At 36.0% G+C, this 24,423-nt stretch overlaps 1 protein-coding gene across 1 annotated transcript in view; it reads right to left on the minus strand.

Annotated features, from left to right (window-relative positions):
* The window catches only part of AIMP3 (aaRS-interacting multifunctional protein 3), a 76,911-nt gene that overhangs the window by 48,158 nt on the left and 4,330 nt on the right, over window positions 1–24,423 (minus strand). Inside the window, exon 2 of the mRNA XM_090401844.1 lies at window positions 15,039–15,135. Within this exon, the coding sequence (XP_090257970.1) occupies window positions 15,039–15,135 (97 nt within the window). The remainder of the gene's footprint in view (window positions 1–15,038; window positions 15,136–24,423) is intronic.

Below are 24,423 nucleotides of genomic sequence, written 5' to 3' on the forward strand. Positions count from 1 at the left end.
AGCAAGAAGTGAATGCAAAGGTAAAGGGATGATGTATTTAGGGAAAATACAGAGAACGTGAAAAATGTGAAGCTAATGACAACTGAGCACTGACTAATATGGATATCTACGATAGGGCAGTATCTGGCTTCCTGGCATCATTCTCATTAAAAATCTTAACTATCATGAGGGAAATCACCTGATATTATATTATTTTATTAATATAAGGCAAGAAAGCACCCTACATGCCCCACTAAGACATTCTTCTTCTGATGTCTTTTGCCACTAACACATCATAAGAATAAAAATCAGACATCAAACTATTGTCTCATTGCCCTCATCTCAATTCTCTTAAAAATAACGAAGTTGGCTGATCAACAGCCAATTTCTTTGCCACCAGAAAGCAAAGAAGTTGGGTGTTGATAAGTCAACTCCATTCCACCACTTCCACTCCACAGCAGCTCTCCTTGTGGTATGCCTTTCACCCTCTGCAAATGAATTGCCAGTTTCCTCTCTGGTATACACTATGTCATAGTGGATAGTTTCTTCTCTTCAGATTTCCCTGCCAATGCAAGAGTATCCTAGGACTCTGTATTTACATCGATGCCGTTGCATATACACATGAACAACATTCACTAACTCCAAATAAATCTACAGCTTTTAATAATGACAATACATTCCGTTCCTCTTCAATATAGAGGGAGAAGAGTTTTCTCCTGGAAACACAGCTTTTCCCCTTCAAAAAAAAAAAAAAAAAAAAACAGGAAAACTGTCCAGAAGAACACAAGTGATTAACAGAAATAATACACTAGCATTCAAAAGTTCCAATATTCAAGATTTTCCATAATTTACATTAAACTTGCAATTTCACAAGGGTTATCCTCATTCCAGTGGAATAACTTATACAACTTCAGTACTACTAAAACAGCATTCTCTCTCTCTCTTATTTCATATAATGAATTAGTTCTCATCATCTCTGATAATACTTAAAAAAAAAAGTATACAGAGGACACAATGCCAAAATTGTAAGGACAATACAACAAATTCTAGGAATGATGTGGAGGACACTGACTTGTAGAAGTAAGAAGATTTTGTTCTATATTGATTAAGCCACACATGGACTACTGTGCACAGATTTGGTCACCTGGTTTTCAAAAGGACGAGGAGATGTTGGAAAGGGTCTAGAGGTGACTATGGTAGTTTCTGATCTCCGGAATGTTGAATACGAGGAAAGGTTGAGAAGATGCAAATTACACAGTGGATAGGAGAAAGAGGGGTGATATGATAGAGACGTACAAGTTAGTAAAGGGTTGTGTTATAGGATGAATGTTGAAGAGATTTTTCATAAAATGGTGGGAGATCAATGGAGAACAAGAGGACATCCCTGGAAGCTATATAAGGAGGGTGTGAACAAGGTTGTGAGAAGAGGGTTTTTTGCATGGAGAGTTGTGAATGATTGGAATGCTTTACCTGAGAGTGTGGTGTTCTGCAGAAAATTTGAATGTGTTTAAGGTATGGTATGATGAGCTGTGTGTATGATAAAAGAACCTCCTAGATGAGTCTGATTCCATTGGGTCTTAGGGTAATAATAATAATAAAAATTCCATTTCTAATTTATGCCTTTTGTACTATTTTCAAGAGTACCATTCAGCCTAACTAGCCATATTCATTCCTCTATTTTCATCTAAGTCTGTAGAAACATGAATGATGACTGCTAGCATACATCCATAGTTCAGCTTTATAGTCATAGTTCCTCTGACATTTCACCTACCTCTGTTCTTTGAAAGCAATGTTTTCATCAAACACACAAACATACTAAAAACTAAACATATTTGGTCGTTTTATAATTAAAATACAAACTTATTTATTACTGACCATTTACAAAACAAACTTACATTAGAGCCTACCAGTTTCACCAGCAAACTGTCTGGCTTTTTTGAGGCATTTACGGAGACATAAAAACTAGTAAACGCAAATTGAAAGGAACATAAAAAACGTAAACCAACTAGTAGCTAAGGTTACACGTTCGCGTGACAGAGAGGACTTATTGTTCTTATTCATTATCATGCATGCATGTTTGTTGTAAACGTGTAATGTGATTACTGGCTAGCTGTAGTTCAAATTGATTTAGAGAGAGGATCAGGTTTTTCCACAAACTGTTTAGGATTGCACCCTGATTTCTGTTGAGGTTTCCGCCGGTTATTAACACTATTGTGGCTTCCTTGAATAAACGATGTCTGCAGTCATCATCAAGATATGGCATGGAGCTGTTTTGCCACTCTATCGTGTGGTTAGATGTACAGAAATGATGTGCTAAGCCAGAAGAGATACTTCTGTCGTGGTTTACATCACCAACATGTTCTTTTTGTCTGATTTCTAAACTCCATGAAGTTTGTCCGATATAGGCAAGACCACAGGAGCAAGGAATGTAATATACTCCTGGATATTTGTAGAAAGGCACCTTATCTTTTAGGGATCCTAAAACTTGTCTGATGCTGGTGGTTGGTTTGAAGACCACTCCTATGTTGTAGGCTCTTAGTATTCTGGCTATTTGATAAGAAATTGACTTGATGAAAGGGATCACTACAGTAGAAATGTGCTGGGAGCATGATTCTTCTTGTCTGGGGTTGTCACCGTATAGATATTTTTTGATGATGTTTTGATGATATCCATTTTGTGATAATGTGTTGGCTATTAGTGAGAGTTCAGTCTGTGTATCCTCCTCTTCTGATATAAACTTTCTGGCCCTATATTTCAACATGTGGATAATGCTCAGTTTGTGTGTCTTGTGATGGTTTGAAGTATAATGAAGATATCTTCCAGTATCTGTGGGATTTCTGTAAATAGATAATTTGACACTATTTGATTGTTTCTTTATCAAGATGTCTAAAAAATGCAGTTGGTTGTTGTTTTCCACTTCCAGAGTAAATTTTATCTTGTTATGTATTGAGTTGATTTTATTCACAAACGATTTTAGGTTTTCTAAGCTGTCTTGCCATATAATGAAGATATCATCAACATATCTCCACCATGTAGATGGTCTAGTAGGGGAGATTGTAGAGAGAATTTCTTTTTCAAGTTTTTCCATGAAAAGGTCTGCATAAGATGGTGACAGTGGGCTTCCTATTGCTAGACCTTCTGATTGTTGGTATATGGTGTTGTTAACCATGAAGAAATTAGATTGAAGGCAGTGTCTAAACATCTGTGTGATGTCTAGAGGAAAGAGATCTTGGATGATGTTTATTACCTCTTCTACTAGTACACTGGTGAAAAGGGATACAACATCTAGACTGGCTAGCATGTCTGTTGGTGCAATCTTAATGGCTTGGAGTTTATTTACAAAATGTTGACTATTCTTGATATAGGATTCTGTTGATCTTATTTTATTATTTAATAAGTTTGCAAGATGCTTTGCCAAAAGGTAGGTTGGTGATGATCGTCCATCAACGATTGAATGGAGAGGTATATCCTGTTTATGTATTTTAGGTGTCCCATATAGTCTTGGAGTGATAGGATGTGAGGATTTTAGTGTTCTCTTCACTTCTTCTGGCCAAATGTTACAATTTCTGATTAGTTGGTTTATTTCATTATGATTTTTTATTGTGGGGTCTCTGTCTAGGATCTTATAGGTGGAGTTGTCTGATAGTAATACGTTTAACTTATCATAATAATCTTTAGAGTTAAGGATAACTGCAGAATTTCCCTTATCAGCCTTTGTAATAATATCTTTATTTTTCTTCAAGTTGAGAATTGCCTTTCTATCATAAGGAGACATGTTGAGAATAGTGTTGGCTACGTTTTGCGGTAGTGGATATAGGCCTTTTTCAATTCCACACATGAAATCCATTTTAGGAATGAGTTTGGGCGTAATCGCAAAGTTAAAACCATTTTTGAGAATGTCAGATTCATTTTTTGTGAGAGACTATGATTTGACAAATTAAAAATCACTTTGTCATCCGGGAGTTTGTTTTGTGTCCGATATTTTTCTTGTAAAGTTCATCGAATTTCCTAATTTGTTTGTCCTTATAAAGTTTGAAAGTTTTTTCATAACTGCATTATATCATTTGATCTAATTGATTCCATATGGTATATTCTATCAAAAAAAAAAAAAAAAAATTCAAAATTGTTAGAAATGTCATCAAATAACTTGCAGCAATTAATATCACTTTTATTTAGTTCGTATCTCGTGTGTTCAATCCTTTCTCTTACAAGCACCAATGAAGTACGTAGATAAATTTTTTAGCTGATATAGAGTTGATATGACCTCTGACTATGAGGAACTTTGGAATGATGGAGAATTACCTGCAATGTTTAAGGAATGTTAGGTGGTTCAAAAGTTTGGCCTTTCTGCATTTTTCTCTTCCATGCACCGAACTTTGTGTTTCATTAAACTGTTTAAACTAAACATATTTGGTCATTTTATAATTAAAATACAAAGTTATTTATTACTGACCATTTACAAAACAAACTTACATTAGAGCCTACCAGTTTCGCCAGCAAACTGTCTGGCTTTTTCAAGGCGTTTACAGAGACATAAAAACTAGTAAATGCAAATTGAAAGGAACATAAAAACCGTTGCAAACCAACTAGTAGCTAAGGTAACATGTTCGCGTGACAGAGAGAACTTATTGTTCTTATTCATTATCCCACATGCGTGTTTGTTGTAAACGTGTAATGTGATTACTGGCTAACTGTAGTTCAGATTTATGTAGAGAGAGGATCAGGTTTTTCCACAAACTGTTTAGGATTGCACCCTGATTCCTGTTGAGATTTCCACCGGTTATTAACACTATTGTGGCTTCCTTGAATAAATGATGTCTGTAGTCGTCATCCAGATATGGCATGGAGTTGTTTTGCCACTCTATCGTGTGGTTAGATGTACAGAAATGATGTGCTAAGCCGGAAGAGATACTTCTGTTGTGGCTTGCCTACATTGGACAAACTTCACGGAGTTTAGAAATCAGACAAAAAGAACATGCTAGTGATGTAAACCACAACAGAAGTATCTCTTCCGGCTTAGCACATCGTTTCTGTACATCTAACCACACGATAGAGTGGTAAAATAGCTCCATGCCATATCTGGATGACGACTACAGACATCGTTTATTCAAGGAAGCCACTGTAAAAATATTTATGCAGCTATAAGAAGTCTAAATATTTTTACATAAAGTTTACCAAGGTCAAGCCCAGTAAGAATTGTAACTTGTAAATAGATGTATGTTATATGTAAATAATCCGAATGGGAATTTGTATATTGCTCTATGCCAAATAAGGGAATATTCTAGAAGGTGTAGTATTAAGGCAATACCTTGCCATTAGTAAACAGTATAATTTTAGAGCTTTGTAAAGATGTCAAACTTTGTGCATGTTCTACATGGGAAGCTCAAGGTCAGTGTTAGGTGGACTGACAAAAGCTTCAAACGAATGTCCGCTGCCAGAACGAATAGGATTTAGGGAGTGTAGGAGAAAAACAAAGGAAGGATCAGTCAGAGAAAAGGATCAAGGGATTTCGCCGAAATGTTTGGGGTTCACATATCTCTGCACAAGGATTCGGAAGTGACCGAATAAAAGGCGTAGGCAAAAAGATCGCATCATCAGTTCAGAAATTTTCGTCGTGATCGGGAAGTTGCCAACGGTTGTCCGGCAGATGTAAGCCATCGAGGAAGCGACATCTGGAGAAATCATGCCAGTGATCTGAAAGAAAGATGACGAGGAGGCAATCCGCCAGGCAAAACTGATAGTTGATGACAAATTGACGAGTCTTCGCCGGGAGCTGTTGTCAGAGGGAAGAAATTGCTCCATTAATCCAACGCGTATGCAAGCATTCCACAAGCCATATACATTCTCATTGTGTAGTAAGACACACTTGAGACTTCTGCTTGAACTGTCGATAAATAAACGCCACTCATTTGGATGATATTGTACAACACTCATTTCACTTAGTAAACCTGACACACTGTTACAGTAAACAACCCACACTCATGTTTAAAATATTGTACAAGATTACTTTCCCTGCTACGATAAAAAGTTATCTTCGTATCTTGCTCCAGTAAGTTTTTTTAATTTAATCGTGAAGCTAACAATTCCGATGATTCCTTTGATAGGCCCAAATCTCTTACTAAGTCATTCAATTCCGCTTGAGTAAAATGTTGCGGTCCAGAACTAGAAATTAAATTTTCATTGTCTAAATCAACATCCGGGTCTTGCTCCTCAAGAACATCTGGCATATCCCGATCATGCTCGTTCTCAAGTAAAGGAAGTCCTTTATAAATTGGCACGGACATTTCATTGGAATGAGCAACTGGTCAAATTGCTGAGTCGAGATTTGGATACACAATTTTTTTTCTTATTCTTCTTATTATAATCAGAAGTCTGAACTAAACAAAAATAGCAATCATCTACATGATTTTTCGGTTCACGGCAAATCATTGGAATGCCAAAAGCTAATTTTTGGCGTTTTCCCTTGCTCCACTGCCGTAAATTTTCTAGACATGACTTACACATTTTATTTGGAGCCCATGACTTGTCCTGATCTGCAATTTTTACGTCAAAGTATGCAAAGTACACTTTCTTAACGAAATCAGTGATATTTGTCCTTTGACTGGGAACAGTAAAGCTGCCACAAATGTAGCAGAAGGAATCTACACTACTGACACAATTTCGAGTAGTAGACAAGATGTATTTTCTTCACTGCCGACTAACATGCAATTAACAAAACAAAAAAAAACCAGAGACTTTATTGAAACGTTATAAGCGCTCGTTATACTTTCACGATCGATTAAATCGACTGATTTCGATCGTTCTTTGTCCGCTATAACGCATATAGCATTCATTTGTTTTAGGCAGTTGTCATCGCCAACTTTTCATCACCTAAATGTATTAGGTCGGTTATCAGCTTCTCTCGCATTCAAAGCGCCAGTACGTGCCATTGCAAGTTCTTATGCATTTATTCGTTTACTAACAAGTGAGAGCGGTGAGTGCTCCGAATCTGATCTGCGCACTGCTTTGAATAATAGGCTATATCTTCGGGAATTTTTCGAATTTCTTGATAAAAAGTTAGGAACAGATTTTTAAAAGTACATACTTTCAGAAAATAATATTAAAAAATCGATTTTTTTGATCCTCTAAATAGTACTGCCTCCTTAAAACCATCAAAAACTTACAAATTAGCAAAAAGAAAATGCCATAGAGGAAAAACCTGACGTGATAGAGAAAAATGGGTTTGATATTTGAAATCAGTGCACACAAATTAGTAAAAAACAAGTGTCAGATCATAATCAGCAGAAAAAAAATTTTTTTTTGTTGGCCAGTGTAATTAATACAAGAATTAGATAAAGGGATAGCCACGACTGTACATAAGAGTAAGGAATGATATCTACCGAAAGTAGTAATATTTAATGCCAAAAAAGGATTTCCTGAGGCACAGTCACTAATTCAAATAAATATCTAGAGATCCTTGGTATAATAAAAATAGGAATACTGGAGATAAAAATAAGGGACAGGAGGATATAAGTTTAAAGTTAATAGAGTTGTATAAGGGAAAGAGACAAGTTAAAGATTTGGGAATTGACGATAAGAGATATATAATATAGAAGAGAGATATAAAGAAATAAGATAAAGTAAAATATAGAAAAACCCTAAGATATTACAATGGTGAAGACAACGACAGGATATTAATAAAATAAAGGATATCAAAATATAATAAAACTACCCCAAGTTTACACCACAATAGTGTTAATAACTGGTGGAAACCTCAACAGAAATCGAGGTGCAATCCTAAACAGTTCATGGAAAAACCTGATCCTCTCTCTAAATAAATCTGAACTACAGCTAGCCAGTAATCACATTACACGTTTACAACAAACACGCATGTGTGATAATGAATAAGAACAATGTCCTCTCTATCACGTGAATGAGTAACCTTAGCTACTAGTTGGTTTACAACGTTTTTATGTTCCTTTCAATTTGCATTTACAAGTTTTTATGTCTCCGTAAACTAGTTGAGAGTGGCAAAACACCGTAAACCGTAAATGCCTTGAAAAAGCCAGAGTTTGCTGGCGAAACTGATAGGCTCTAACGTAAGTTTGTTTTGTAAATGGTCAGTAATAAATAAGTTTGTATTTTAATACAAACATACTGTTGCGAATAGGTTTTGCAACCTGTCATGTATGGGGTTAACAAAAAAAAAAAAAAAAAATTCTACATCGAACTTGAACTGTCTGCACTTTTATCTTTTTGTGTTATATTGGACAGTGTTCAGCATTCAAAGTAAATGATCACTACCCACCTTAAGTGAATGTATATATTTATTAAAATATAATACACACCTGCTACAGTTTTTGATTTTAATCTTGCCTTACTACTTCAGTTTATTTTCTCTCTTAGTCTTTCCTATCATTGTTCTCAGACATATGTATATGAGGAAAAAGGGGATGATACCACTATAGAAATGACATTATTCCTTAGTCGAAAAGATCAGTGTTCAACTGTTGTCTAAGACACAAAGAACTTGCACAAAACTTTTTAAGTGAAGGTGAGTTAGGCAGTCTCTTATAACAGACAAATTATTGTAACAGGAATAATCCTTATCAGAGCTTAAATCAGGTTTATGAAATCCTACATTACCCTAAATACTGGAGACCTAAACTGGAGCAGGACTTCCAGAGATTAGCTTAAGTCCACCCATTGCAATAAAATACGATATATATCGATAGATAGATATAGAAAAAAAAAACAGGTATAAGCTATGGGAAGCTACCCAGCATAAGAAAAGTATTTTCTTAAAATAGATGTACAGGAGAAGAATTTTTTAAACATACCATTATCCAAAGTTTGCATTTATATAGGCTTTACATTTAACTCTAGTGCCTCCATCAAACACGAACAGTCAATAATGATAATGAAATTAGATGGAAAGAGACCTAATTGTAATTCCTATTGAACTATCACAGGAACATTGATAATAGCTTATAACAATAAGAATATTCTCATTAAGAATGCCAACATGATTCAATGTTATTTATCTGGCAGCACAGCATCAAAATGAATGCATACAATAACTATAAAACAGAACTGGAAAATCGAAGATTCGTCAAAAAGTTTTTTAAAAAAATAAATAAGTAAAAATTCACAGTGTTGAAAAAAAAATTTTTTTTTTCATTTGGTTATGCTATAAATTAAAGATGCCAAGAAATTATATTCCTGGTTTATTCCTTTACCCAAGTGGAAGGAAACAATTTTTATGCATGAAGTATCTTTATGAATGGGCCACTTGTACACCATCTAATCAAAAGTATCCAGACAACCCTCTGTAATTCGTAAATTGACATCTGGATGTCACTACGACTTCACTTACTGGGATAAAAGGAGGCACAGAGCTGTGTGTTGCTCAGTGTTAAAAAGTACAAGCAGAATGGGTAGGTCAGGGAGCTCAGTGACTTTGAACGTAGACTAGTTATTGGTTGCCACATCAGTAAGAAATCTGTCAGAGACATTTCAAACCCTCCTCAAGTTGCCCAAGTCAACAGTTGGTGACGTGATTATGAAGTGGAAACGTGAAGGCAAAACCATGGTCAGGTAGGCAGCGCTTAATGACAGACAGGGACCGTCCAGCTTTGAAGAAGGTGGTTCATGGAAATCACCAGACATCGAGTGAAACAATCACCCGGGAGTTCTGCAGCGCTACTAACTGTCCAGCCAACACCATGACTGTGCATAGAGAGTTAAGAGGAATGGGGTTCCATGGTCCAGAAGATGCCCATAAACCAAACATTTCTCTTGTAAACGCTAATTGCTGCCTGCAGTGGTGTAAAAAGCGATGCCACTGGACAGTGGAACTGGAAATGTGTGATTTGGAGTGATGAATCACGCTTTACCATGTGGCAGTCCGATGGGAGGGGGCTGCATGGCATATGCCTAGAGAATGATTCCTGCAAGCGTGTGTAGCACCAACAGTGAAATTTGGAGGTGGCGGTGTTACGGTGTGGGGTGTTTTTCATGGAATGGACTTGGCCCTCTCTTAACACTATATGGAAATCTAAATGCGGAGGGGTACAAGGGGGCATTTTGATCCATTGTGTACTGTCTACGGTAGATCAATTTGGTGATGACTATTGTCTTTATCAGCATGACAATGCTATCTGCGATAAAGCAAGGTCTGTGAGGGAATGGTTTGTAAGCAATAACATTCCAGAAATGGACTGGCCGGCCCAGAGCCCTGACCTGAATCCCACAGAACACCTTTGGGATGAATTAGAACACTGACTCCACTCCAGACCCGAACAACCCACATCCGAACTGCTCTGGCTACAGCTCTTCAGGTAGGGCTGCCATTCTTCCAAAGATGTTCGACACCTGGTAGAAAGTCTCCCCGACAGGGTTAGAGCTGTCATAGAAGCAAAGGGTGGACCCACTCCATATTAATGTCCGCTACTGGAAAGTGTGTTACAATGAAAGTCTGATTACCGTTTCGAGTAGGCGTCTGGATACTTTTAATCAAGTCGTGAAGATGCTTCAAGCACAAACACTGCTTACCTCCACTTGGGTTAAACCAAGAATATAATTTCTTGGCATTTTTAATTTAATTTATAGTATAACCAAATGAAAAAAACTTTCAATATCTATCTTTCATCCACAGTGATTTAATAATAAGGTGACAACTTTTTGACTACTTATATATGGATAACATATGACTTCCCCATTACTGTTCTGCAACCTTCGTAATCTCTTCTGAGTCTGGCTCCCACTGATGAGGTTAATGTGCAGAATGTGTATAGGTTTCTAGGCCTGATTCCCATTGATCCTGAGGAGAAGAGTGGTTCTGCACATTGGTAGGTTTTTGCCTGTCGTTGAGTGGAGCCACTGCTGAGATTTCTGCCTTGTAGTGATTAAGGTCAGACTTAATCACTTAAGGTCAGGGGTACTACTAAACTCATCACAGGAGTGATGAGTTTAGTAGTACCCCTTTAGAATCACTTAGCGGGATTTACAATGGTCTTGGAGATCACTTAAGAGCTTTTGGAGAGAGAAAAAGGTAGATAGATAGAAAGAAAAGGTAGAAAGGTAGATAGTTGCCCTATGCATAATGCATTGCATTATATGTCTGAAAGAATGTGTGAGACATACAAAAATATTTTGGAAAAATTTGGAGAAAAGAGCAAAGCTAATAATAATGGCAAATATCTGTTGGATTTCTGCTCAGGACATGGACTGGTCATTACTAACACCATGTTCCAACATAAAAATGTGCACAAATTCACATGGAGAGAAGAGGCTAGGAATAAGAAAAGTCTCATTGACTATGTTATTGTTGTTAGTGATGTTTTCTCCCTGGTGCAGGACACCAGAGTGTACAGAGGATTTGAAATTGGAAGTGATCACTATTTAGTCTTGAGCAGGATAAAATTGAATTTCATATTGAAAAGAATAACATGTAAGAAAGTTTTAAAGCGAATAAAAGTTGAGCAGCTCTCAGATGTGAACTGTAGGCTAAAATACACAAAGATTATTGAAGAAAAAACGAAAGAGTGAGAACAGGAATCAAAAACCTCGGATATTCAGTGACAAACTCTGAAGAAAACATTGATTGATTCTGCCAGAGAGGCATGTGGTGAGGTTGTCTGTAAGGATAAAAAAAATCAGAACTCCCTGGTGGACACAGGAAGTTAAAGAGGCAGTGAAGGAAAAGAAGAAAGCATACCAAAAGTTCCTGTCAAATAAGTCAGCTTGTGCTCTTAGAGAATATAGAGACAAATGCAAGAATGCTAAACACTGTGTAAAACTAGCTAAACAAAAGTCATGGGAGGACTTTGGCAAGAATATAGAACATAAATATCAAGAAGGTGGCAAAATATTCTGGAGGTTGTTGAAGAAACTTAAGAATGGAGGAAAGAGTGCTGTAAAAGGAATTAGAGATGATAAAGGTGACATGAAAACGGGAGAAAAAGATATCCTTGAAGTATGGAGTAATTACTTTGAAAAACTGCTAAATGAAACAAGCAGTGATGACAGCACAGTGGTAAAAAACACTGACCAGGCATGCAGTCAGGAATACATATCCATACTTGAAGTAGAAAAAGGCATCAAAGGCTTGAAATGTGGAAAGGCAGCAGGAGTAGATGATATTCGACCAGAAATGCTGAAGTATGGTGGTATAAGAGTCTTACAGTGGCTGCACTGCATAGTTCAGAAAGCCTGGACAGAGGTACGAATTCCCGATGATTGGAGTAGAGCTCTCATAGTACCCATATATAAAAAGGGAAATAAAACTGAATGTGAGAATTACAGAGGTATTTCCCTACTGAGTGTTCCTGGCAAGATCTATGCAAGTATACTTGAGAAACGGTTGAGAAGAATTGTGGAAGAAAAGCTTGGTGAAGAACAAGCTGGATTCAGGCCAAATAGAGGCTGTCAGGATCAGATCTTCACTTTACGACAAATAGTCGAGAAAGCATGGGAATATAACAAAGATCTGTATTTAAGTTTTGTCGATCTGGAAAAGGCATATGACAAGGTGCCAAGAGAGAAGCTATTCAATACGCTGCAGTTATATGGTGTGAATGGGGCATTATACCAAGCAATACTTAGTCTTTATTTGAGTTGTGAGTCAGCAGTTAGAATTGAAGGAAGTACAGGAAGATGGTTTAATGTTAAATCTGGTGTGAGACAAGGATGTACATTATCCCCTCTGTTATTCATTATCTATATGGATCACATTATGAAGGAAAGTGGTATTAAACATGATATCAAAATTGGAGATGCTAATGTCAGCTCTTTGCTTTATGCGGATGATGTTATACTTGTAAATAAATCTGCTACAGGTCTGCAAGATTCTCTGACTAAATTGAATAGCTGTTGTAATAGATATGGTATGAAGGTCAGCAATAAAAAGACAAAGACAATGAAAATAGGCAGAATCATTGAAAATGTCAACTGTGTTGTGAATGGAGAACCTGTGGAACAAGTAAAACATTTCAGCTATTTAGGCACGATTTTTACTGAAGATGGTAAATTAAATATAGAAATAGACAACAGAATCAGCAAAGCTGGTATGGTGGGAAGTCAATTGAATAAATTCATATGGAATAAGAGAGAAATTAGTCGGAACACTAAATTAGCTGTATACAAGACAGTGTTCAAACCAGTTTTAACTTATGGATCTGAAAGCTGGGTCAGAAGTAAAACACTTGACCAAAGACTAGAGACCACAGATATGAGAGTCCTGAGAAAGATTATAGGCATGAACAGATGGCATCAATGGCAATATCATATTAAAAACGAGGATATTAGTAAAGAACTTGACATTGTCAGCATCCAGGAATGTGTTAGCAGAGCTAATCTCAGGTGGTATGGTCACTTAAAAAGAATGGGCGAGGAAAGATTAGCAAAACAAGTGTTCTCTGCCAGGGTGGCAGCAAAACGTCCCAGAGGAAGGCCAAGATATAGGTGGATTGATACGATACAAAGTGCTTTAGACGATAGAAATATAAGATCTGATAATGTTGGAGTCAGACAAGTAACAGACTGATTTGGAGGAAAATTGTAGATAGGAAATTAATAATGATGTAATTTTTTTCATGTAGTACTATCATATCCTGTACACCCCTTGAGGGTACATGGCAGGAATTTGATGATGATGATGATGAAGAATGTGTGCTTTGCGTTATGAGATACTAAAGCAATTGATGTGAAGTCATTAGCTTCTATATTCAAGCATCCCAGTCATGAAGATACTGCATGTGCAAACCTTGTTTGCTTCCATTTGGTAAAGGATTAAACCAAGAATATAATTTCTTGGCATCTTTAATTTATAAAATTCATAGTGGAAGTAATTTATGTGTGTTGCATCTAACATTTACACCAGTTTCCCAACTTGTTTGTCACAAGACATTGAAAAATTTATCAATTTTTCAATGTCTTTTTGATAAACATTGATAAATTGAAAAAAAAAAATTAACTTTTTTTTTTAAACAACCATTCTAGAGCCTGTGTAGCTGTGGAAATGGTGTTTACACTCCTCAGAGCTAAACCGCCCAAAGAAAAAGTATCATGAGCTCGATTCTAGTCGCCAACTAGAGAAACTTTTTCTAAGCCTTTTTTCGACCAGTTCCTGAGTTAGTCAATCTCTGGCATGGATAAGCAGGTTTTTTTTCTCCCAGAAACGCAGGTTTTTTCCCTCCCAGAAACTCAACAAAATCAACTGTTGAACCCACACTATTTTCAGACAGTAAAACATAGTATTAGGATTAGGGACCACGAGATGGCCACATCTCTTGACCGGTGCCATGTATAATTAGTGATAGTCTTGGGCTAGCTATCTTTGATTGGCTACCGGTGGAGATTGAACTTTCCCCCTTCCCCTCAGTCTCCAAAGGTAGATAGGACTAAACAGAATCATCTACTCCCTATAGGAGAATAAAAGGCATCGGCTAATTTTTTTTTTTTTTTTTTGATATGTGAATGGTTGAGCTGTAAACAATTTCTAGAATTCAGTAATTATTATTTTTATTTATAAGACTATATGTAGCAAAGACTGGAAGAGAGCACTCTGCATGATGTAGTAGCTTCCTGCTGAATCATCCAAGTCTCATTAATTTAGTCATGTTCTGATTGCCAGCCCTGGTTGGCCAGGCCGGCAACTAGAATGCATCGTAACAACATCCGACTTTTTCTAACTCTGACATAAGAAATTTAATCATCACATCATTTGTAGTTTTAATGATTATATGAATGTCATTGAAACTTCAAAACTTCAAAAAATTATCATTCTGATGTCTGTTATTTGTATTTCAACCAATTATGTCAACAAACTCCTAATGAAAATCATAACAGTAAAATATTCCAAATTCTGTTATTTACAGTTTCATTGATTATCTGAACACATAACTTCAAACTTGACAGATAATATTAAAAATAACCTGAAAGTAATCATTCTGAAGTCAGATAGTTCGGATTTTTTGCAATTATTTAAACACTGCCCCCTCCCCTCCAAAAAAAGGACAGGGATTCAAATATTATGCTGTGATAACACCTTATTTTAAAACAAAAGAATTAGTTCTTACCAGTAAGTCCATTTTTTGCATATAATTCTGCCAGATGCCTGGTTATGGCAATGAAACCAAATATTTTTTGGCCATCATTTGTCTGTATATATGGAACCTGTTTGAAATATAGAAAAGCTTCATGAATAACTACAAATTTTATGCATCTGATATTAGACATTTGGTAAAAAAATAAATATCGGGGTACAACCACATACCCTATTTTTTAATATCAATTCCACACAATTTTTTTTTTTTTATATATATCAGTCCTGCTTGAGGTTTCAGAACCTATAGAAATTATGATGTAAGTAGACATGAGTTATCTGAGAAGGAAGCTACTAATGTTCTGTTAGAAGAGTGGGAACAGTAGTCCTTGGGGATACTTTCTATAGCGTGAAAAGTTCGGTGGATTAGCAGTTGAACCTTAAATGGCTGTGGCAGTCAGAAAGATGCTTGTCCATCATTCCCTCCATTTTCACTAGAGACATTTTATGTGTCTAGTGGAAAATGTAGGAATGATGGATGCTAGTTCAATGAAATAGTGCCTATGTAAGACCTGCAAAAAAGGAATAAAGTCGAAACAGACTGTGGGATAGTGAGATGGAAGTGGATCTGTGAGAGAGAAAAATCAGTGAGTAGCTAAATATTCTCTTCTTGACAGAATCAAGAATTTTAAGGGAGGTGTATGGTGTGTCATCTGAAATGTGAGAACAGTATTATAAGTTTACATGGATCTAGAATTTGTACAGAAAATAATATCACGTTTTACTGGGCTGAGGAATATAAAAATATTCTATCTCTGTTATATCAAAAACAGAGATTTGGTCTTTTCTAGCAAGTTAGGTGATGGGAGATGAACTAAGAACTTTTGCCAAGAAAAAGGACAGGACTGTGTTTTGGTAGAGCTGACCAGATTGTTATCGCCCAATTGAAGACCAGCATGCTTCATTTCTCCAATCATAACAAATTCTGCAGTACTTAGATATCCTGAGCTTCAAGAGCTTCTATAACTAACGTACATGATCTCCATACTATTCTTGAATACTATTCTCATACTATTTTTGGACTTAATATCCTGAAATAACTATGGATAAGATTTGAAGTCATGAGAGAAATTATTTATGTATAGGAAAAAAAACAGTTGATATCACACTGCTCAAATGCAATAAAAGATTAGAGAAATGTGAAGAGAAGAAAGCCATCCACCATTACATGTATTTCTTCCACTTCTAAGCTTGTTCAGTAGCCTCCAGAATATTTCGCTGCCTTCCTGATATTTATTTTCCATATTCTTACCAAAGTCTTCCCATTACTTTCGTTTAGCTACCTTTACATTTTTCTCTGTATTCTTTTAGAACATCAATTAACTTATTTGTTAGGAACTTTTAGTATCCTTTCTTTTTTTTTTTTTCCAGGACTGCTTTAACTTCTGTGTCCACCATGGTGTGCTTATTTTCTATGCATGCAGACAATTTCACTGCATGCCTCCCTAGCTAAATCAATCGATTTCTTCTTCAGACTTTGCAGTGAAACTATAAGGTTTGATTTGTTTCAATAATGTTTACATAGTCAAGTCTAGAATTTACCTGTAAAAGCAGCTCAACTTTAATTATTTTTAAAACTTTCTTACATACTGTTCTTTTAATGTGGTATCCATTTTTACCCTGCTTAGTAAAAAGTAATGGTCACTTCAAAAATTTCAAATCCTTTGTACACTCTTGTATCCTGAATTAGCATGTTGATATCACTATCACCAATGTTGTTGTCAATGAGACTTTTCTATTTTCTTGTGTCTCTTCTCTCCGTGTGAACATCTTTATATTGAAACATGTTAGTAATGATTAGTCCTTAATGAGAAGAAGTCCAGTAAATACTTGTCATTATTACTTAAATATAAAGAGCCAACAGGCTTCATTTCAGCGATATAAACATTAATTAAATTAAGGGGATATTAGATCCCACATTGTTTTAAAACCGAATAAGAAACTCAAAGATTGGAATCAGAGAGTTTCATGCCAAATATAGTATAAGAAACTATAAAAGTATCGGCAAATACAAGTGTGAGTTCAATGCAAGTAGTCCTAGAACGTAGTACAAACACAGGCAACGCGTTGCATTAATAATTTAGTATAGCTACTCACTGATGAAGCCTCAATAAAGGCTGAAACCAGTCTGGGTAGTGACCTCCCTACCATAATGTAAAAACAGCATACATTTCCTAGGAAATGTGTTTTTACATTATGGTAAATACCAAAGAATAGTGATCAGAACTTTCCCCACCTTTGCAACGAGTTGCCCGTGTTTGTACTACGTTCTAGGACTAGCATTCAGTTCACGGCAGTATTCGCCGATACTTTTATAGTTTTTCATACTATATTCAGCATGAAACTCTCCAATTCTAATCTTTGAGTTTCTTATTCGGTTTTAAAACAATGTGGGATCTAATATCCCATTAATTTAATTAATGTTTATATCACCGAAATGAAGCCTGTTGGCTCTTTATACTTAAGTAACTTAATGGGTGCACCTTTTTGGACAACTCGTATAGCAGAGTATACAAGTTCTTTTCGCTATACCCTTTGGTATTAATAATTTGGTCTAGCTACTCACTGATGAAGCCTCAATAAAGGCTGAAATCGGTCTGGGTAGTGACCTCCCTACCATAATGTAAAAATAGCATACATTTCCTAGGAAATGTTTTACATTATGGTAATTACCAAAGAATAGTGATCAGAACTTTCCCCACCTTTGCAACGAGTTGCCCGTGTTTGTACTACGTTCTAGGACTACTTGCATTCAGCTCACGCTAGTATTCACTGATACTGTTATAGTTTTTTATACTATATTCGGCATGAAACTCTCTGATTCCAATCTTTGAGTTTCTTATTCAGTTTTAAAACAATGTGGGATCTAATATCCCCTTAATTTAATTAATCTTGTCATTATTATTAGCTTTGCCCTTTTCTTCAAATTTTCCCAAAATGTTCCTATATGCCTGGTGAGATTCATTTACTACTCTGCTGTCCAAATCTCCAACAAGGACAACTTTTTCCATTTTCTTTATGTCACCTGCCTGTTCTAATGACAAAAAAAAAGTCTCCACTTCTTCCTTGCAAGAACCCTCTGTGGGACCATAGGCACAAACAAGTTGCATTGTCTATCTCCTCGCCCACATAACTCTACTTGAAACTGCCTTCCAATCGAGAAGTTTATCTTCATGTTTGGTATTAAATGCGATTGCTATTCCTTCCTTTTCTTGATCATTACTGGCTGAAAATAACATCCTTATTATTTTCAGACAATAATTAAGATCTCGCTTGTTTTTGTCTTCTTTGTATCAGTCAATCATGTCCATATGATACTTTTCCAATTCTTCTGCAGTTTCTATTTCCATTCCATTAATGCTTTGTATACTGATGGTGCCTATCTTCAGTTCTTCTGATGTTGGATTATTCTTCTTCTTCTAGATATTGATTTGGAGCTTGTTCCAGTAACTGACTTTTCACTGTTCACCCTAGTTTCCTGATGAAAACAGCAGGGGTCTTGTTTATCCAGGCGATACCCTCAGCTGGCATGCAATCTTATCATGTTGTATCATCATATGCATTGCGATTTAAGATACTACAATTTGGTCAGCTAAGTTCCAAATTGCCAGTTCATCCTCATTCGTTCAGTACCCAGTAGATACCTACTAACGGGGTGCTACGTGAGGTGAGGATTGGACATTAGGTCAGAAGCCCCAATTCTCTATTCCATAACTGAAAATATCCATAATGATCACCTGTTTTTTATTAGCCATACCAATTTGCTTCTACATTTCCTTCTCACCACCACCATTACCAGATCTATAGACCTGGTAATAATAATCCTTGTTATTATTATGTTAACCTCAGAGTACCTAGAAAATTGATATACTGTTAAGTTTCCACACTCAAACACATATGGACAAATTTTTTTTTTTCATAACTTCATTATTAAATGATTTTGAAAACCAAAGAGTTTTGTACTTCAGGCTCCTTAATAAAAATGTACTCAAGGCAGTACCAGACCAAGATAATTTTGCACCACAGGCAGACTCCGTGCGTGATGTCCCTAAGTTTTTTTTATACTTATGTACTTTCTAATTGTAAGTATAAGTATTTTTTTAAATTATTAATAATTTCATAACTTCAACATTTCTACTTATTTTTATTCACTCAGATATACTACATAAAAAAGAAACAAAAATGATTACAAGAAGTATTGATTTCACTGTAATTTTAATTTTATCAATTATAATTTAGATATAATTTTTTCTTGATTTTAAATCTGCAAAAGCTTTTATTCTTTCACTAATGTCTATTTTCTGAGCAACAGCATTTTCAACAGATAACAAGACTAAAGAATTTAATCTCTCACTCCCCATTGTCGATGGCAAATGTGTTTTGATAAGTTTTAATTTGCTACAACTTCTTTCAGCTGTTGCTACCATTATAGGAATTGTCAGCAAAATTCTCAATGCAACCCAAGTATCTAGAACTACATTCTGTAAATTACTTGCTTTTAAAAATTGTAAAGTTTCTAACGGAGAATTGATGTTTTCTGGAAGCAAACTGTTTAGAGATTTAATTTCTTCAAAGCGTTTGTTCCAATCAATGTCACTACCATTTTCATTATTAAGAATTGAATGCAAATCCATACAATGTTTTCTTAATTCATTTAAATTGACTATTTTAGGTTTTTATTATCGGTAATTATTTGTGGAATGAGCACAGGCTCTAAGGCCGGCCTTAGTTTCAGCACCTGGTCAGCCCGCCCCTTAATCTGGCACTGACTCAAGATGTAATTTTTCCTAAATCCAACCGATCAGCTCTGCTGCTTCAGTACAGTAAAGGGTTTAATAAGCACCACATAGATCTGATTGGTTGTAGTTTGTTTATTGGTTAAGGAGCTGCCAAACAAAATCTAAACAGCTTCACTGCTGGGTTCAAATATCAAATTCTAAAATGCTTTTTAAGTATTTTCAATGAAACTTTTTAGTTTTCCTAAGATGTGACAGGATTTTTTTTCACTACCTTTTTTCCATCTCTTACAAAAGCAGACTAACAGAATGCAGTTTTTTCTTTTAATGTTAGACAGTGATCAACTTTCATTTTGATAGAATTATGAAGACTACTACCATGTTAAGAATAATTAATTTAATTTCCCAATGTTTCAACCTTCATATTTAGGTCATCACCTTGAGTACACATGCATTTTTACATACAGACAAGTTACATTACAATTAAAACAGTATGCCAAAGTGACACTAATTTGATCATCTCTTATTCTACTGGCCTGACCTCTAGCAGGGAAAAAAACCTACATCATGCTATATCCTATTTTTATATAGCAGACAACAAATTTGTATCTTTTAATATAGCAATAGTGGCTGCCCAATCAGTAATTTAACATAAATTCTTTATTATATTAAGGCTAAGATCATGCAGTCCTACAGTCCGAATTATAATTTATAATGACCTCTTAGAACGTGGGTAGAATATGTGCCATCCATGTTCTTGGAATTTTTAGACCATCATTATTGTTGAGATTAGGGTGGTTAATTAGAATTTCAGAGGCTTCCTTAAATATGTGCTCATACTAAGTTTTTGTGTTATGTAATGAACAGGTGCCTTTCCAGTCAATTCTGTGTAGAGTATCTGACATAAATGACTCATTGAATTTAATAACTATGGTAGATCTGGCCTTTCCGATCATGCCATGGATACAGTTTACAGTATTCCTTTAAAGAAAACCTATTTAAATTAAATTTGTTATTCACGATTACTTTAACCCTCTCATGCATGAATTTCCAAAATGGTGATTAAAAAAATATTTTAAGTATTTTAGTATTTTAGGGCTATTTAGGATATAAGAAAACATTGTAAATTTTATTTCAATTTTTTTCATACATTCAATCCAATTTTCAATCATGTCCACTGTAGTGGACTATATGCATTTAGGCTTACAGACATTCATTTTTCCGAATGGAAGCTGGCAAAGCAGTCCAGGCACAGTAGTTCGTTGCACTTTACACAAATGTACTTCGTTTTTCTTTTGCAATGTGTATCATGCCATCTATTTGCATTCTTGATATCTGTCAGCTTTGGCCAGTGATTACCTTCGTGGAATCTTACTTCCGGTGGAGCTTTGGTGAGTGCACGTCTTTTCAGACTAGGAGAGGTTGAGCTCGGTCGTCCTCTTTTGACTCCTGTCTGGTCATGTGTGCCGACATTTATTAGTGCTCTTGAAATTGAAGTCTTGAAATCCAGAAGGGGTAAATTGCTTCCTGCTGTCCTGTGTAAAAACCAGGAGTTCACAACTGCAACATCGATGAAATGAAAAAAAAACACTCTGAGGTACAATCGCTTATTGCGACGCCAGTGTGGATAGAGTGCTATGCACTGATCCATCGGGTCTACACCCCCCCCCATATGAGTGTTATAGTATGTTACAGCAAACGGGTGGGTTATATTGTTAATCTTCTTTTCCTTCTTGCTCCACCATTCAGTTAGGTCTTGGGGATGATGTTTGGCACATGTTGATGCAATATGGATAGAAGAATTATCTACCCACCGCGTAATTGTTACATTGTTCTCATTCGTAACTGATCTGAATAAACCCCGGCCTTCTGTTTTCAATTCTTTCTCCATTGGTAGTTGTGATTGAGCCCCTCTAATCTGTTGGCCTGACAGGTTCCAGTATCATAAATGCCATGTTTTTTGAGTTCTTCAAGCATGGGAATGCTTGTAAATAAATTATCGAAGAACATTTTGTGGCCTTCATGAAGAAGATCATCACAGAGACGAAGAACAACATCAGAACACACACCAAATTCACTGATATTCTCTCCTTCACCATTCGCTCCTTGGTACACTTCGAACCGATAAACATAACCAGAGCTACCAGCACAAACCCAGACTTTGAGTCCCCACGGTTTAGGCTTCTTTGGCACATATTGCTTTATCGTGCTTCAACCTTTGAAAGGGATTATCTGTTCATCAATTGACTGATGTTTTCCGGGTCACCTGCTCTCAAAAATGAATTTTGTAAGTGATCAAGTACGGGCCTGATCTTGAAAAGTCTATCTGTTGTTGAAGTCTAGGGCTGTGTTGTCAGTGAAATGCAGAAATCTCATAATCGCTTCAAATCTATTCACTGGCATTGCATTTGCGATCAGATTCATCCTCAGTACATCATCTGACAACCAATATGATCTAATTCTGGGGTATTTGATGTACGACATCACCAAATTCATTCCCAGAAATGTTTTTTAACTCAGCCACTGTAAAACACAAATTCTCTTTCCCGTTCTGTATACAAATTTGTTTCATACACAATGTGTTCTAAAACTATAGGACTGTTCCCTTGAACATTCTTGTGTAGAGGCTTCCCACAAAAGAATTGTCTGCATCGGTCCATCTGTACTTTGTCTTTTTTGTTTTCTTCCAAGCACACAGTTCTACTGTACAAGGCAAATAGGAGGATTGTCAACCAGTTCATTCACACTCTCATCAATTTCCTCCTCTGAGCTGGAGCTTGTTTCTGGAATATTGAAATGAAAGATAATGTAGAGGTGGATATTGTAATTTCATTGTTATTATTATCAGAATGTGCATGGATATACATTACACAATGTCCACTTCTACATTATCTTTCATTGGCTATTGCATTAGCTATAGTCATTTCTATAAAATTCAACCGCATTTGTTCCACTGAGCAGCACTAGGGTGTAAACACTTGGCTTGGTCTTTTATTACCCAACATGCATGCAGTCCACTACAGTGGACAGGTATATATTGTATGATATCAACGTAGTTATAAAGCTTCAATGAAAAAATTACATTTCAGGTAACATTAGATACTATAATAAATTGAAATATATTTATTTACCACACTTGAGGCTTTTCCATAAAATACTCTTGTGGAAATTGTACTGCCATGTGCACCTGCTATCTGACTGTATGTGATTGAAGTAATTCAGTAAGATCTGAATAAGCTGAAAGTGTGCAAATGACGGGATGCCAGTTAAATGTTGCTGAATGTAAGTTTGAATTTTGGAATCTACAAATGAGAGGCTGCATACTCTACTGGAGGATCTTGGGATGATAGTCGATAGAAATTCAAGGGACATATTGTAGGGGTAGTAAAGACAACTCATAGGACTGCTACAATGCTGAGAAGGATGTTAATCAACAGAAATCAAATCCACCATCTTGACTATACAGTACAAATTAAAAGCAATTTACGACTGTGGAAGTCGCATTCTTAGCCACTAGGTAACACCACTATGCAGAGGAAATCCACTGGAGTGGACTGTGCATCAGAGGTTACAAAACATGTCTCATGGAGCTGTGAAGTAAACCCAATAGTAGCCGTCCATCACAGTGGACATGATGCATGCAAGGGTTAAAATGGGAATGAATAACAAACAAAATATAAGCTAAATTGGTTTAGTTAAAAAAAAAAAAAAAATTATGCCAAGACTTTTTTATTATTATTATTATGCAGGCCTCCATGGAATCAAAAGACTCATCGTGGGAGGTCCTTCCTAAGAACATATAAGTTGCTCAGAGACAAAACAGGATAAGGATGGTGACATTAAACTATAGAACAGTTTGTATTACTTCTGTTATAGTTAAGATTTTGGAGATAATGTTAACGGCTCGTATATAGTTTGGGACAGTAGATAATATTATCTGTGATCAGCACCAGATTACTAAATCAGAAGAAACTTTTGATTCAATAATTAAGTTACTTTTATAATAAAGTGACAAGAGTAGCTGATGAGGGAAATGCACTGTGATTTTTCTCAATTTTTCAAAAGGTATTTGACAGGTTGCCACAGAAGTTATTGCAACAAATGGGGTTTAGATATCAAATTATTTGAGTGGATTGAGAATTGACTATCTGATTGATATCAAAGTGTTGTGGGGGGGGGGGAGAATAGTACCAGGGAGAAGGAAGGTTATCAATATCTATCCACAGCATTTTCTTCCAGGACCATTATTTTCAGACTTTGTCAACAATATTGTCTCTGGACTGCAAGGAGATTCTTAGCTGTTTGCAGATGATGGGGAGCATCATTAGGTGTAATGCTAATGTAGCGGTTCTTCAGTAAGATCAGAATAAAATGAAAAGTGTGCAAATGACGTGATGGCAGTTAAATGTTGCTGAATGTAAGTTTGAATTTTGGGATCTACAAATGAGAGGCTGCATACTCTACTGGAGGATCTTGGGATGACAGTCAATAGAAATTCAAGAGACATATTATAGGGGTAGTAAAGACAACTCATGGGATTGCTACAATGCTGAGAAGGATGTTAACCATGTTACCGGCCAAGATGTCTATAGATGTTCAAGTTATCATGGTTGCGAAGTGCAT

The sequence above is a fragment of the Typopeltis vanoorti genome, chromosome 12 (genome assembly GCF_054136105.1).
Source record: "Typopeltis vanoorti isolate ZY-2024b chromosome 12, IOZ_Tvanoo_1.0, whole genome shotgun sequence".
Taxonomy (NCBI): domain Eukaryota; kingdom Metazoa; phylum Arthropoda; class Arachnida; order Uropygi; family Thelyphonidae; genus Typopeltis; species Typopeltis vanoorti.